This window comes from Ramularia collo-cygni (genome assembly GCF_900074925.1).
Source record: "Ramularia collo-cygni strain URUG2 genome assembly, contig: RCC_scaffold05, whole genome shotgun sequence".
In the NCBI taxonomy this organism is placed as follows: Eukaryota; Fungi; Ascomycota; class Dothideomycetes; order Mycosphaerellales; family Mycosphaerellaceae; genus Ramularia; species Ramularia collo-cygni.
The window spans coordinates 237,662-253,848 of NW_019716259.1; the positions used below are offsets into that span (position 1 = coordinate 237,662).

Here is a 16,187-nt window from a genome sequence, read left to right on the forward strand (position 1 = left end):
ACACAACACATAACATTAAATCCTGAGGTCAACATCCTACTCCCTCCCTGCGACCCGCCGACTCCAATCATCTCCAATTCTCGCAGCATCAACAACGTCCACCTCCTTACCTAGTCCCACAAAATCGCTTCGCTCCCACCACTTGCTCCCCTCCCGGATTGCCTCGTCTTCAGTCTCAGTTTCAGTGTCCGCCAGTCCACCATGACCCTCATCACCGATAACCAGCACAGTATGCCCAACCCAACCCTTGAGCCCAGCTACAGTCTCGCCATTCCTACCGCTCAAACCGTCACTCACGTAGACGATTTGCGGTGCGAGGTGGCGCAGCATGCTCACATAACCATCAGAGGTTGTGAACGGCATGATCTGAGTTGGATGAGAGACAAGAGCGAGGGCTTGACTGTAAAGGGCATCGAAGTGCGGGTCGTCCGTCCCACTAGCTTTGAGTCGAGGTGACAGAGAATGTGGATCAGAGCCAGGAGTATGAACTGGTGTCGAGATCTGGGAATAAGAGGATCCAAGGTTCGAAGATGCGTAGGAGGTTGTGGGCAGGGATTTGAGTGTCGGGGAGTAAATCAAGACGAAAAGCTCAGTCGTGTTAGGATCATGTTGATGAGGGAGATGCGAGAGTATCGACTGGGAGACGTTAGTATGGTTGAGACATGCTTGCCTGAGGAGATCGCCTTACGCCGTGTTCGGTGTGAAATGCCGAGTCATCGTGTGCAGTGTACGAGGAGTGCGATTCGGCGCTGAGGACAACCGCGACTGTGCGCTTCGCCCTCTCCTTGCCTTTGCCCCTGCCATTGTCCGTCTTCTGCAATTCCTCGGCTTCCTCGCTCCATCGTTCATGATCACTAAATCCGTCTCTTTCATCCCTTGCTACTCGTTCATGCCTGTCGCCGTTGCTGTCCACTTCCATGATACTGCTTAATGCAGCTCCAGCAGCAGCTCCAGCGGCAACGACTTGCCTAGAGGCTGAATCGAAGAATTGTTGAGGGCTAGGAGTTCTTCTAATCGCACCGCTCATGCGAGTGAAGAAGGTGGCATCAGTCCGCTGCTCGGCACTGCGAGATTGGGTTGAGCTCTCGGCATAGTAGCTGCTCGCATTCCCTCCATACTGCTCGGATACACCTGGAGGAGGCGCTTGATCAGGTCGCTGATGTGGTAGGATTCCAGTTGGTTGCTGTTGCTGTGCAGTATATTGAGGATACGGTCCTCCTATGCCAGTCGATGGTCGTGGTGGCTTCTCTTCGGCATAATCGTCCTCATCGTTCTCTGATCGCTCCGACCAGACCCAAGCTGCCAGTCCGCCCACAGCGAGGGTTCCAATCGCTACCAGCGGAACCCAGTAACCCAGCACTGAGTGGCCATTGCTACCCGCAGGAGGGGGCGGCGGCAAGTAATTGGGTCGTCGACTATTGCGCGTTGTCGTTTTGCGATATGTTCGATCGTACGACATGATCGTTATTTTTGATTACATTGGTTGCAGCAAGTCGAAGTAAATCCAGGGCCGCGCGTGGTGTGACCGCAAAGGTGGGTTTGGTAAAGAGGAGGAGGCTGGGGGACTAGCGTAAACATGGTTGCGATGCGAGGCAGGCGCGATCGGATATCGGATGTCGGATGATCGGCAGGTGACTAATAATCTTAGCGATCTCCAAGTGAGTCGTCGCAGCATGCGAAGATCTTCCAACCAACAGACATAATTTCCTCTTCAGTTTTGTTCCAACTCGAGATTATATAACATGCCGCACGCGACAGTGCCCTCTCCGGGCTTACAGGCCTTCATACTATGTGGACCAGGCGAATCTCTCAGTACCTTCACATCGAATCCAAAAGACCTCTCGAAAGCGCTTATGCCCATTGCCAACCGGCCGATGGTCTGGTATCCATTGGATTGGTGCCATCGAATGGGAATCAACCGTGAGTTTCCAGGTCAAAATTGCCGAAACTCGACTAATTCTTCCAGACATCACACTCATCACACCTCCTGAGTCACAACCGGCATTGGAAGCTGCTCTGGCCACAAATCCATCCCTTACAAGCCTACCACGAAAGCCGGAGATTCTCGCGCCTGCAGATCTTGAGCAGACGACTGGAACGGGAGAGCTTCTGCGGCTGGAAGAAGTGCAAAAGAGCATTATCTCCGACTTCATCATCCTCCCGTGTGATCTCGTTTCAGAGTTGGATGGCAACAAGCTGCTTCAACAGTGGATGACCCTTAACCCGCTGTCCTCAAGTAATAACAAGCGTAAAGGTGCGCTGGCCGTCTTCTACCCCACCCATGGACTCGAAGGGATCAGCAATAAGAACGACGAGACGGATTTCATCGCGACGGTGCCTCTTCAAAAGCCTGCCGTTCCAGCTCCTCAAGGTTCTCTCCGCCCTGATATTGAATCTTTGGTAATGCACATTCCCAAGGACTCGCTGAAAGATCGCATCGAGGAAGATAATGGTATCTTCAAGCTTCGAGTTCAACTCGTCCAAAAATACGGACGCGTCAAGTTAAAGATGAAGCACCGCGATGCCCACGTTTACGTCTTCCCCAAATGGGTCAAAGACTACGCGGCACGGAATCCCAAATTTGACTCCATTAGTGAAGATGTCCTCGGTTGGTGGGCCAAAGCTCAATGGCAAAACGGTCTCGGAGAGAAACTCGGCATGGACGAAGTCTTCTCCCAACATCCCGACTCACCAGCTTCGGACGACCTGGAGAATTCCCAACACATGCACGATGCGGACGAAGAAGACACTTCCGATCCATCACAGCTCTCTAGCACAAAAGTCTCCACAATTCCCGCCCGGTCATCCAAAACATTCGCAAGCCGCGTCGGTAGCATATCGCCTCTCTCCACTTCGTTTGAAGTGCCTTCTCTCGAAGCATATATTCAACCAAACCCCACGCCATCTACGCCTCTGATTCGAAGAGTGGACACATCTCCAGCACTACTCAGCATATCCCTCCACATCGCCAAGCAACCGGCAACTCACCCTCTCGCTCATGAAAACAAGATCCACCCCTCTGCAAAGGTAGGTCTGCAAACGCGAATTACTCAAGAAGACTGTTTGATCGCCGAGAACGTCGCTATCGGAATCCGATGTGCGATCAAGGAGAGCGTCATTGGTGCGAATTGCGAGATCGGAAACAATGTTCGATTGACGAGATGTTTGCTGATGGATGGTGTGGTGGTTGGTGACGGAGTGCAGCTTACGGGATGTGTTGTGGGAAGGAGAGCGAGGATCGAAGGATTGAAGCCTGCGGAAGTGGAGGTCGATGGCAAAGGAAAGGAGGTCGAAGGGAAGGGTRAGGGGAAGAAGAAGGAAGCTGATGAGGATGACGACAAGACCAAATTAACGGAGTGTGAGGTTGCGCCAAATTTCGTGGTCAGAGCGGGGACCGAGAGCAAGGGGGAAAAGATGATGGCGGAGTTGGAGGGCATGGATGATGATGACGACGATGATTTCGACGACGATGCGGATGAAGGTGAAGACTGATGCAATAAGTCGTTGCTTCGCACGCCTTGCGGTCTTGTGTGGCAAGACTGATCTATGCGAGATAGAAACCATCATGTCATACAGAGTGGTCCATCAAGAACCTTCTACAAGCTCCAAACAACAACACGTCCATCTACCCCCGCTGTGCTGACCTGTGCAACCTGCTCGCTGCTACCGGCATAGGCTCGCAACGAGTTGATAGTGTTTTGATGCACCGTCCTCAATTTGGTGTCTTCAGCTGCACCACCACCGCTTCGTCCCTTCAAGTCCATACTGCGGAACATGTTCAGAGCACTCTCCTCCTTCACCTCACCCTTCTTGCCTTCCTTCTCCAGGCTACCAGTCATGGCCCATCCAGCATCGCTTCCCTCGAACTTCATGACCTCGCAATCATATCCAGCACACACGATTGCGCCCTCTGAAATCCAAATGAGATCTGCGAAAGGTAGACCCTGTGTAGCGATGCTGATGACCGCCTTGGGAGGCTGCTCCGGTGCAGAGGGGTACACAATGGTAATGCTCGAATCATGGGCCGAGAAAGCAAGAGCATCGCCGCTCGGACTGAATGCAACAGCGTGCACCCATCCTGCGGTGCCGTTCATGTACTCACCACAGACGGTGTTGAAGGGCAATCGCTCACCCCACACGCTCGGCTCTGGTCTCTCATCGCTGCCCTTGATGAACGAACTAAATACCCTCGCATGCCCATCAGTACTTCCAGCCGCCAAGAGCACGGAATTGGGATGCCATGCCACACTAGTAACAGTAGAGTGGAGAGGTTTCTTAAGATGCTTCGAGATCCACCAGTCGTTTTCCTCTTCGAAGTAGCAGACTGCAATAATGCGGGCTCCACTTCCCACGGCGAACTTTGTTTCCGAAGGGGACCATCTCACACAAGTAGCGGCACGGTTGATACGCAGGAGGACAAGCGTGGGCTTCCACTGGCCGGTGGTGGGGTTGGGTTCCCAGACATAGGCGTTGCGGTCCTGAGAGCAGGTGACGATTTTGCCAGAGTTGGGGGCAATATCAACACCTGTGACGGTTTTGTCGTGGCCGCGGAGGGAGTCAGACAGGACGAAGGAGTTGTTCTGGGCGGAATAGAGGTCGACGGTGTTATCGCGTGTGACGGCCAATGTGGAGTGATCCTGGGAGAAAGAATGATCGCTGATGGGCGCATGGAAGAGGTGGTGGACGGATGGAGAGGCCATTGGAAAGGAGGTTGACAGGAGGGGAGGCGTCTCGACTGTCAATGTTGGGAATATGTGTATGAAAGAGGCGAGAGGGTAAGGTAGCTGTGTTGAAGTGACGATGCTGCCTGATCGCTTGATCGCGGAGGCGGGGCCGGCCAACTTCCATTTCAGTCGTCAATCTTTCAATCGCGGAGCAAAGGTGCGACAACATCACCATCCTCACAAACTTGAGCATTCCGACGGATTCTCCTTCAAAATGGCACTCGCCGCACCCTCACAACGAAACAATGCCTCGCAATCACTCTACATTCAGAATCTGCCCGAGAAGTTGCAGAAACACGACCTCAAACGCAACCTCTACATGCTCTTCTCCACATATGGTCCCGTGCTCGACATCACCGCTGTCAAGTCCGCCAAAATGCGAGGCCAAGCACATGTCTTGTTTCGTGATGTTCAAAGCGCGCAATTGGCGTTGAGGAGCTGCAATGGGTTCGAGTTCTTTGGCAGGGAAATGGTGAATTGATCTTCACTTCCGTCAAAACGCGCATGCTAATGATGGCTACAGAGGATATCATACGCGAAGTCTCGCTCTCATACACTGGCGAAACTGACGGGCACCTTTGTTGATCCCAGCACGGCCAAGAAGGCTGCAGAGAAGGAGAAGGAGAGAGAAGGGGAGACTTCATTCCCTGCGCCGCCGGGTCTGCCTGCACCACCTGGATTCGGCTCTAGTGGACTTCCACCACCGCCGGGACTACCGATGAAGCCGGGCATGGCGAACGGAGGTTTACAGCCCGCAAGCGCTGGAGCGGAGAATGCGCCTAGTCCGGCAGGAACGAAGAGGCGGAGGGAGGAAGACGACGAAGAAGGGAGCGATGCGCCGATGGAGGAAGAAGATAGTGATGCACCGATGGAGGAGGATAGTGATTGAAATGGCGGTTTGAGAGAAACGAGCAAAGGACAGAGGCTGATCTCAAGCAAAGCGAATATGGAGATAAAGCCATGGCCGTACGACAACGTCGGATCGGTCCACCAAGATGAAAGTGAAGTGGATCAAATTATGATCGTAGGTGTTGACAGCCCCAAATTATATTGGAGCTGTTCTAACGTACATCCAAGCACGCAGGATACCCATCCACCAAAGCTCTTGCAACCTCCACAGGGATATCCAATCCAACCCCTCCACCCACAATCCCAATCCATCCCATCAAATACCCTATCCCATCCTCTCCCTTCAATCCGAGACCCTGCATCCCCTCCTGAGTTAAGCAAGGATGCACCCAAAAACAACTTCTCCCACTTTCAGGATGCGTCGTCGCGGACAGAGCTCCCAGAACTCCGATTGCTCTATTCTGCAAAGAAGATTTGTGAAGCGGTGGAACGAGAAGCGCGTAGAGGGATTCCGCTGATGTGGGATGTGGTCTTATGGTGATGTRGAGGACAGGGACGAGATAGGTCGGGGAATGGATGATGTCGTAAGTTACGAGAACATCTTCTTCTGATTGTCTTTGGGGTGGAAGTGACAGGGRCTCGGGATCTTCTTCCTCTACTTCAGACTCCGAGGGAGAAGATCTTGGTGTTGCTAATGACTGCGATGTTGAAGAGGGAATGCGCTTTGTCAGGCGCATGTAAGGGATTGCATTGATTGCTTCCTTGATGCTGGATCAGCATGGGCTCGAACCGAGGTCGACGAAAGGTAACGTACTTGTTCGACGATTGCCACTTCTTTTCGCTCGGTTCCATCGAGCTCCGAGACGGCACTCCAGGTATCGCGGAGGATTTGAATGGCTGATGTGAAGTCCGATGCGGATATTGACATGTTTTGGTTATGTGGTGGGTAAGGTGCGATGGCGCCAAGTGCGTAGATGAATGAATGAATGTGACACTTCTTTTTCTTGTGCTGATGTATTCGCAGCAAAATGCGGGGTTTTACTCAACATCCCCAGGAGCTGTTTCCGGTCAGCCTGACAACACATATTCCAGTCCCTCCAACTCGTCCCAGGGCCGATCTCTTCGCCAGCCACACGATCCCACAGTCTTCTCATCGACATCTTCCTGTTCACTCACAAGCGTATAATTCTTCTTCGGCCCTTTCGTCAGGTGTGGTCCGACCAAATTTTATGATCACATCTTCGCCCTAAGCATTACAAATGCACCATGAATATTCTGACCTCGCCAGGTACAAAGCTCTAGTTCCCCGGAAAAAGCTCTGCTGAACCCATGGAAGCCTTGACCAAACGAGCATTGAGACCCTCCGCTGCCTACTTAACGATCGAAAAGCTGTGCATGTGCAAATACCCCCGGCTCACTCCGCGCAAGCGTACACACCGAGCTTCAATCTATTTCTTCACCCCGTCTGCGTTCCACTGGTCTGACCGAAAGCAGCTCTGGAGTACCATCAAGAAGTTCATCCGCTCTTTTCCACCTGAAGTTCCGCAAGTGTATACCTCTCCACGAAGGGCATTTGTACGAAAGATGTATATCCCGCCTGGTCCGGTGCCCATGGCGCAGTTGTAGCTGACCGGGCTAATGCAGCCACTGCTGGCCATAACGCTCTCTCCGTATCGATTTGCAAGTGCGACATTATGCTCCGCAGCATTCGTTTTGACTTTGAAACTTCCTTATGGCAATCAGTTCGCTTGCTCAGTATTTCGTCCTGCTTTTCTTGTGTCATTTGTTTGTTGTGAAGGGATTATAAGACGGAATAAGGTTGTTCCGTTTCTCATTTCGGCTAGGGGCGGCTTTTTGGCTTGGCAGAAGTTCGCCAGCAACCGGGAGGCTGCTGGATCATCGTATGAACAGGTCGGTCGAAGAGCTACCCGTCCAGCCATAAAGCTTTGAAATATAACGATCGTACCAGGATAGCGACATGGTACCTTTCGTCATGTACATGATTGACCGCATCATCGGCACCACGAGATGCTGGGGTGCATTGAAGACAGGTGTCAGCACTACTTTCTGGAACGAGAATGTTTGGATCACGACCAGCGGCATGTTTACACTGCCAACACTCGAGTGTTTGATCACGTCGGCGCCGATCGATAAGATCATGTGTAGCGTCTACTATCTCATGTCGGCAAGGACTATCTCATGTCGGCAAGGGATTGGAGGTTCTGAAGGAGATCGAGAAGGCCAGAATATTCATAAAGGAGCAGATGGAAGACCTACGTCATGGAAATGCGGAAAGATTGTTGATACATGTAGTCAAGCTCACGTAGACTTGTTGTTTTGGAAAGATTTTCTTGATGCATGTGGAAGAACAGAGAAAAGACATGAGAATTCTGACCTCGGGTATCGTCACCCTGTTGAAAGAGCAGCCAAGGCAGACAGAGCACCTCTTGTATTGCATCAGCCATTATGAGTGAAGAAAGTAGCCTGCGATTGCATATCGGCAGTTTGCCTTATTCTGCGCAAACGTCAAGGACTCACCGTCTCAAAGCAAAGACCGATCCATGTCCATCGATGCTTTCACCTGTCGCAATCCTAGCTACTGCTTCGTGGGCTTGTACACAACGAAGATGCAGAGTTAGCACTGCGAACCATGCAAGACCAGCTTGTGAAGATCAATCGCAACACAGAACGACAGCCCATATCACAACCGGCGACCTGATCCAAGTGTGCTCGGAAGGCTCAGTGGCCTTCGGTATAGCAACGACGCTTTGTCACATTGGACAACACCCCGCAGCGGAGAATCGTCGCCTGTATGTTAGAGGATTGCCACAGATTGCTCACCAGCGCACGCTCAGCGCCAAAATGGCAAATTTGTTCAAGTGTTACAAGATCCAAGCCGTCAGCTAGCTCATCTGGTCACACGCTTCGAAACAGATGGAGCCTGGCTCGCATTTTTCAAGCATTCGTCGACCTCATAACTGCTGAGGAAGCGGCAGAGGCGGTTATAACGCTGAATGTAAGACCCACTCGTTACCGTGGGAGATATCGAGCTAGCTKCTGAACAAGGGCTCGGCGATAGTTCATCGGGAGCAGGTCCAAGGTTTCTCACGCATCTCCAAAGGCCGTGTCTTCGTTGGCGGATTGCCAGAGCTACAGGACGTGGATGGCAATATTCGAGCCATTTTCTCTGGTCATGGTGTCCGCAATGTCGGCAATCTAATTACACCATCTGCCTCTGAACAGATTGGGCAGCACTATTTCTATTGCTTTGTCGATTTTGATGGCGTCGCTGAAGCCAAGGCTGTCGTCGCCGCTCTCGAGGGGAATAGGATAGGGTTGATAGTCGATCTCGCCAGAGCGGCGGGCTCTTCACCAAATGTGGCGCAGCAGGATTGTTCGAAGAGCTGGAGACGGCAGGATGTTCATGTTGACCGTTAAGTTTGATTGAACATGTCTGGGATGTTGTGTTGAGCGGATGGTCGATGTAGWCCATCTCGTGGAATGCCATCAGATTGTCTCGGTATCATCGATCATCGGAATGAAATGCCATAACATAGTGTAAGGTACAAGGGGGACGGACGTGTGTTTATAATATTTATTTTGATGTTGATGTCGATGACTACGGTGATGGTGATTGAAAGAAGGAGCATTCCGCATGCCTTCCGAGTTCGTCTGACGCTTGGACCATTTTAGCCTTGAGCCTTCAACAACTTAACTTCTGCCAGGAGACTGATCAAGATTCACGCGCGGTCAGTCATCCATCGTCTTCCGCACAACCACCGCGTCGCGTTACTATCACGACATTCTCCCGTGCTCCTTACCGTTGCTTTTGCCTGCCACCAACGCGTCTCGGTACCGCTCCGGCCATCGCGCGCCTCACGTAACGTCACTCCTCTCCACAACCCTTCCACGCCCCGCGCACGGTAGTGTGGGTGATGCTGGGAATGCGGCTCGATTGAGCGGCGACGGCGACGGTATGTCGCAGTCTGGCGGCATTGACACCTTGAAGCGCAAGCRGCCTTCTCCGGAGCATCCCTCGAGAGCATCGCGCATCACATCACACAACCACCCCTCTAGCATGGCCACCGCCGCCGCCAACCACGGCAGCAGCAATGGCAACGGCGCACGCCCATACATTTCACCCCCGTCAGATGACCACGACAGTGACATGCTGCGCGGGGCGGGCTCCGCGAGCTCCCTCGGTAGCACGGCCTCATCGGTCTTCACTCACAACTCCAATGCGTTTGCGCATAATCAGGAACAGTCTCTCAACAGCAGGAAAGCGTCGGCCATTAACGGTCTCACTCCACTCACCAACCACGCAGACTCCTCCCCGACCAAGGGCAACAGTCCGCAGTACTACGCGCATGCCTCCGCGGGCATGGTCGTCAAAGCTGCTGACGACGACGCGTCCAAACCTCCGCACATGCTTGCCGCCGCCGCCTCCTCCTCGGAGCCCACCCCACAGCGCGCGCCTCGCCCGCAGATGCTTCCGCCACCAGGGACAGTGAAAGGGTACAGAGCGGTATGGGATCCGGAATTGGATAACAAGCTCAGCAAAGAAGAACGCAGACGTGCGACATTCAGACAGAAAGAATTCGGAGCAGAGGTRCGCTACATGTTTCATATCTTGCTGAGCTTGCACAACACATAACTTGAAAATAAAGAAGAAAGAAAAAGATGAAAACCGCTCTGTACCCTTTCGCTGACAAGTTGGATGATGGCAGGCATACGAACCAGATCCACCACCAGATCCTCGGCTGGCCATTCCCGGCTACATGTCTGGCCAATGCAGGCCCAGATTTGCGCCTAGCAAGGCAATCATGCGGATTGCACCGTATACTCTGCCACCCTACAAAGTCGATCGGTATTCTATTGGACCCGGTGAGGCACAGCAGGTGGTGGTGGTCGGATTTGATCCATTTCTACCAGAGTCAACATTGAAGTTGAACTTTGGAACATTTGGCACTATCAATTCAGTGCAGAATAAAACGGACCCTGAAACTGGCAGCTTCCTGGGAATTGCCTTGATTAAGTATCGAGACTGTGTTCGAGAAGGCATAGACATCCCAGCGGTCAATGCAGCGAAACGAGCCGAAGTCGAATTCAACGGTGCGCGAATTGGACTTCACACGGTCAAGGTCGAGTTGGACAGAGAAGGGCGAAAGTGCAAGCGTCATGTTGAGCATGTATTGAAGAAGGCTCGTGAAGAGCGTGCGAAACATGCTCCTCCAGCCACGACTCTGGYGGAAGCGACACCAGTCAAGGACTCTCCTGCGCCACCTCCCAATGCGCCTAAAGGACCGTCTGGCAGATCAAAGGCGAAGCAGATTGGGAAACCACCTTCAGGTCCTCGAGGAAGCCTGGCCGCTATCGCGGCAGCGACAACACCAACACCTGCCCCAGAGGTCGCGCCGCGACCTGGCTCTGGCTCCACCAATGGCATCGAGGACGAACCGATTCTCAGTAAGATCAAGCGAAAGCCATACATCCATATCCCAAATCACTCTGTCCCTGTCCTTCCAACGACAATCCCACATCTGAAGAAGCGGCTAAAGGCATATGATTGGCGAGAGGTCAGGGTGGATGCTACCGGATACTACGTCGTTTTCGAGGACTCCAAACGCGGGGAGGATGAGACGGAGCGTTGCTTCGCTGAGTGCAACAAAGCAGCGTTGTTCACCTACAAGATGGGCATGGAGTGCCAAAAGTACGGCAATCCCGATTATGAGAGGAGCCCGAGTCCAGAGCGTGCCATGGCCGTCAAGCAGAAGCGCGAGGTGATGGAGCGTCTGCTGCGCGAGGAGGCCGAAGACTTGGAGATTGAGAAGAAGAATCGGGCTGAGAACCTCGATCCGGTTCAAGGAGCCCTCGATCAACTCCGCGTTGAGCTTCGAGACAAGATCATGGGCGACATCAAAACGAGGGTCGCAATACCAATATTCCACGACAGCCTGGATCCGTCGCGGCATGTCGCGAAAAGAAGAAAGCTTGGCCTCCCAGATCCTTCGGACAAAGAGAACAAAGGCTCTTCTCTTCTTCTCAGCAATCTGAACAAAGCTGGAGACATGCACTCCGACGCGTCCAAGTCTCGCCGCGGGCATCCTTTGTCGCACTCGAAGAAGCCTCTCCGACCGCACGACCCCAACCAGCAGCGAGGTAGAAGAGGCGGACGCGAGCGAGAGCCCAGTAATGCATTTGCTGATGAGAGAAGACGCAATAAGCCTGCACCAAAACCTCCTCACGCAAGAGGCCTACATTTCCGACTTCAGCAAATGTTTGTCGAGGAGGAGGACGACGATTCCGACGATGAGCGCCACACATCGGGCACACGCGATACGGAGGATCAAGAAAGTAGGCCGCTCAGCCGTGCCAGTCGTAATTCGACGCCGTTCGACTCGGAGTCTGTCGCAGACGCGGACACGCMAAAGCATAAGCGGAGGAAAGTGGACGATTGGGACCAGGAAGAAGACGAAGCGTTTGACACCTTCCACAAAGAGATGCTCGGTCACCTCTTGCATAAGCAGCCTGAGGATCTTGCAACTCGGGAGCTGGAACTCGTCGTGAATACTCTCCCGCGGACTTCCAAGTATGCGATGCGCGCCAAGAACGAGCTTTTCATTCGACAACGATCGAAGGCCGACGACGATCTATTCCAAGTGAAGAAGGATATTGGCACAGTCGGCGAAGGTGCACGAAAGGAATTGGAAAGCACACCTTCTGTCGCTGGGGACCACGAGGCCGGTGTCGCCAAGGAGAAGCGAGTGAGGAAGCGTCCGAAGAGCAAGAAGCAGATTTTCGAGGAGCGCGAAGCACTCAAAGCCGCTGCGAAGACAGCCAGGGATACCGGCAAGCCGATCGCAGAGGAGACAGTCTCGAAGATTGAACAGAAAGAGCTCGAGATTGAGACACTCGAGGTGGTTGAAACGAGAGACAAAGACGTCGCACTCCACCTGACATACGATAAGCCACGTCGGACTGTGGAAGAAAGCAGATCCATCTTGCTCGACATTGATGGCTGGCAACAGTATGTCAAGGACGAAGAGGATATGGCGTTTTTGAGAAAAGCCCTCGAACCGCAGTTCGCGTACGACATTGGGGATGCGAAGCTCTGGGCTTGGAAGCAAAAGGAGATCAAGGCACTCAACAGTGGAACCAGTGCGCCTGGCGTCAGTCAGCCGCAGGCACTGATTTCCGGATACTACGTTCCCAATCCATCTGGTTGCGCACGCACCGAAGGTGTCAAGAAGATCTTGAACGAGGAGAAGTCTAAGTACCTTCCCCATCGCATCAAGGTTCAAAAGGCACGCGAGGAGCGTCAAGCTGAAGCAACGGCCACTCCGACTGCCGACGCCGAAGCAGCAAAAGCAGCGAAGATTGTGGCCGCGGAGAAGATGGCGAGTACCGCGACGTCACGCAGCAATCGTGTCAACAATCGCCGCCTTGTCAACGACATCAACCTGCAAAAACAAGTTCTGGCAACAGCCAACAGCGACGCCGACGTGGCGATTCGCTTTAATCAGTTGAAGAAACGGAAAAAGCTCGTCAAATTCGACCGTTCTGCTATTCACGGCTGGGGCCTATATGCAGAAGAGAACATCGCCGTCAACGACCTCATCATTGAGTATGTGGGCGAGAAAGTCCGGCAAAAGGTCGCCGATATGCGAGAGATTCGATACGAGAAGCAAGGCGTGGGTTCCTCATACCTGTTCCGCATGATCGACGACGAAATTGTCGACGCGACGAAGAAGGGTGGCATTGCGAGGTTCATYAACCATTCTTGCAGCCCAAATTGCACAGCGAAGATCATCAAAGTCGAAGGCACGCCCAGGATTGTGATATATGCTTTGAAAGATATTGGCAAAAGTGAGTATTTCGTGGAAGCGCATTGGAGGATCCATGCTGACTTGATTGATACTTGCAGACGACGAGCTCACTTATGACTACAAATTCGAGCGCGAAATCGGTTCGACCGATCGCATTCCTTGTCTCTGCGGAAGTGCGAACTGCAAGGGCTTCTTGAATTGATATGGGGAACGAAGGTACGGATATCATCRCATCACTTTCCAGGTCTTCTCCGGCGGCATGTGAGGGACAATTTCTTGAGCAAAATGCATGGCAAGGCGCAGGGCGGTCTGGGTTGTCAACCAGCCGTAGGAGTCAAAGAAGCTTTGGGCAGAGGCCACAGTTCTGTTGTTACGATAAGCGGGCGGCGTGGGGTGGGTCAACTGATGTGTACATTGACTTTGGGAATAGGTGACGAGGCTGGGGAAAGATTGGTTGCCAGTTCGTGCACCCTTTGCAGCCCTTGCACCCCTTTTGTTCCGCACGAAGGCGAAATAAGAATGTTTTGCAAAGCTTCGGTATTTCATCACTTCTCAGGATTCCGTGGTTTGCCAGCTTCATGATGAAGCACAACATTTTTTTCACATTTCTCATGCTCTACAAAGCTRGCATGTACAGAACTCTTGCCCACGTATGTTCTTAGCTAAAAGAACCCTTCCCCATATTTKGCAAAGGTAAGTATGTCAACCTTTGACCCGTGCGTGTTCCACCCAAACAACGACGGCGTGCCCGATGACTATGGCCCGCGTCTATTGGGCGACCGAGAAAACACATTGGAATTCACGCGCTGGACTGTCATACCCATATAATAACAGTGGCATGGGCGTGGGGGTTCTCAAAGGTTTGATATAATGTTACTGCCTTTGAAACTGCACCTCTTCCTGGCACATCCGCCAACGATGAGCCTCCTTCAATCAATTTATCGCCGCTTTTCGTCCGAAAAACCTCACTTCATCATGGGCGAGGATGTTGCGGATCTGTGGCCAAGTTCGCCCGAGGAGCAGCATAGCGAAAGCTCCCCAATGGGTGCTCGTCGAGGTGTAGTAGGACACGCAGCGGTGGAAGAAGAGAAAGATCGATCCCTGACAGAAACAAACTCGGAAACCACTGTTCCCATCGATCTTCCCGCTATCAAGCGTGATTCCGATCGCCTAATACACGACTTCATGCAGAGATGTGTAGAGATTGCTGTTGGGCAACAGATCAAGGAACAGGCGTTGAAGATTGCCAAAGAGAAACTTGATGCTGCGGTGGYTTACCATAACATCCTTCGCCAGGAGTACTTGTCTTTGTGCAGTGCTGTTGCCAGAGTAAGCGCCTTGCGTCCCTGGTATAGATCTGAGAAGTATCTCGCAGAGACTCGCATTGAACTGGAAGCACAACGCGGTCCGGTTCGGGAAGAAGACTTTTGGGCTCCTCCAAAGAGCTTCTTTGATGATGATTCTCTTCACGATAAATTTGGCCCTTTTCCAACCCGGGATGTGATCACACGGTGGGATCAGCGGAGTTGGACTATAAGGAGCTTCAAGCTCTTGCCATGGGATCAGGAGCATGAATATGATGAAATTGCTGGATATTCGAGTTGGTGCGACTTTGGTAGTGAAGTCTCGTTGGACGATGAGCCACCGTCCGAGCCAGTGAACAACCCGAGCATCACCTCTCTAAGAAGTTTATTGCAGAATGATCTTGAGGCGATACCGAATGATGACGATAATGAAGAAGGAGATACACCGACTCCAAACGCTTCAGATCAATATGCCACTCCTCCATGGCCGAGCACCAACCTCGGGAAGCAGGACAGGAACCACATCAAGAGACTTTGCGAGCGGCATATCGATCCGCGTCGGTCCTCCATCGAAATGGAAGCACGAGCTTTGTTGAAGGAGCGTCTGCGGGAGAGGGGCGATCTGCTATCATATCTCTGGGAGAGAATAAAGCATGCTCAAGCCGACCATACCATTTCCGAAAAAGACGACATCACACAGGTGGAAATCTGCAAGCAAATCCTCCAGACTATCACAGAGGTGGAAGTCGGGTGGGAAGTCCACAAGGAGGCGACGGCAGCAGAGCGGAACCGAGCACAACTTCTCGTGCTGAAGATGCAATGGGATCTGAATGGTTCGAAGAGATTGAGAAGGGATATGGAATCCAAACTTGGAAGGGAGCGACAAAAGCAGATGGATGTCTGGCAAGATATTGTTTGCGCGGCGGATCTACGAGGCACTCCTCCGGATCAGGATACGAACATTTTTGGCTCTGTACAGTATGGTTCGGAGGAGGAAGACGAAGAAAGTTGTGCTGATATGTTCATGTGCCTCTCTCGGAATGAAGAAATTGCGCCTGATGCTTTCTCTGAGAAGTCTCCTGAAATTGTTGAATTCACGAAATTGGATACAGACCTTTTTGGTCCGATGGAAAGCGACTGGTCTGGTCCCGCCGATTGCGAGAAGTCCACTGCTGGCAGCGAGACGAGACAAGATGGAGGGCAAGTGAGGAATAAATCAGACGCTGAACAGCTTCGGACGTTACGACTAGATAGCGGCTTCGACGCATAATTCAAGTCTGAAAGTGAATCCCATACGGAAAGGGGAATCAATCGCCTCTACACGTGTAATTATATCGAGATACGCAAACCGACTTTCAATTCGTACGCAATCACAAATAACAAGTTCCAGTGCCTTGCACTATGGGCTAACATACCCATCGCCCCCTGCCGTTCTTTAATTCCCTCACTACTCGCCTCTCCGCAAACAACGCCATTCCGATTTT

General features: G+C 52.4%; 6 protein-coding genes; 4 read left to right on the forward strand and 2 right to left on the reverse strand.

The window, feature by feature from the left end:
• Positions 1-36: 36 nt before the first annotated feature.
• RCC_03810 (uncharacterized protein) lies at positions 37-1,459 on the reverse strand (the record flags this gene model as incomplete). XM_023769093.1 has 2 exons in its annotated part: positions 37-636; positions 689-1,459. 2 exons carry the CDS (start codon positions 1,457-1,459, stop codon positions 37-39), a joined length of 1,371 nt encoding a protein of 456 aa, XP_023624861.1.
• Positions 1,460-1,907: 448 nt separating this feature from the next.
• RCC_03811 (related to eukaryotic translation initiation factor subunit eIF2B-gamma) lies at positions 1,908-3,492 on the forward strand (the record flags this gene model as incomplete). XM_023769094.1 has 2 exons in its annotated part: positions 1,908-1,920; positions 1,967-3,492. The coding sequence occupies 2 exons, from the start codon at positions 1,908-1,910 to the stop codon at positions 3,490-3,492; spliced, it is 1,539 nt and encodes a 512-aa protein (XP_023624862.1).
• Positions 3,493-3,596: 104 nt separating this feature from the next.
• On the reverse strand, positions 3,597-4,700 carry RCC_03812 (probable Arp2/3 protein complex subunit sop2; the record flags this gene model as incomplete). Its single annotated transcript, XM_023769095.1, has 1 exon — positions 3,597-4,700. The coding sequence occupies one exon, from the start codon at positions 4,698-4,700 to the stop codon at positions 3,597-3,599; it is 1,104 nt and encodes a 367-aa protein (XP_023624863.1).
• A 238-nt stretch (positions 4,701-4,938) lies between these two features.
• RCC_03813 (related to small nuclear ribonucleoprotein U2B` (U2 small nuclear RNA-associated protein B`)) lies at positions 4,939-5,613 on the forward strand (the record flags this gene model as incomplete). XM_023769096.1 has 2 exons in its annotated part: positions 4,939-5,196; positions 5,248-5,613. The coding sequence occupies 2 exons, from the start codon at positions 4,939-4,941 to the stop codon at positions 5,611-5,613; spliced, it is 624 nt and encodes a 207-aa protein (XP_023624864.1).
• A 4,038-nt stretch (positions 5,614-9,651) lies between these two features.
• On the forward strand, positions 9,652-13,601 carry RCC_03814 (related to Histone-lysine N-methyltransferase, H3 lysine-4 specific; the record flags this gene model as incomplete). XM_023769097.1 has 3 exons in its annotated part: positions 9,652-10,182; positions 10,301-13,439; positions 13,498-13,601. 3 exons carry the CDS (start codon positions 9,652-9,654, stop codon positions 13,599-13,601), a joined length of 3,774 nt encoding a protein of 1,257 aa, XP_023624865.1.
• A 773-nt stretch (positions 13,602-14,374) lies between these two features.
• On the forward strand, positions 14,375-15,973 carry RCC_03815 (uncharacterized protein; the record flags this gene model as incomplete). The annotated part of the gene is made up of 1 exon (XM_023769098.1): positions 14,375-15,973. The coding sequence occupies one exon, from the start codon at positions 14,375-14,377 to the stop codon at positions 15,971-15,973; it is 1,599 nt and encodes a 532-aa protein (XP_023624866.1).
• Between the last annotated feature and the right edge of the window lie 214 nt (positions 15,974-16,187).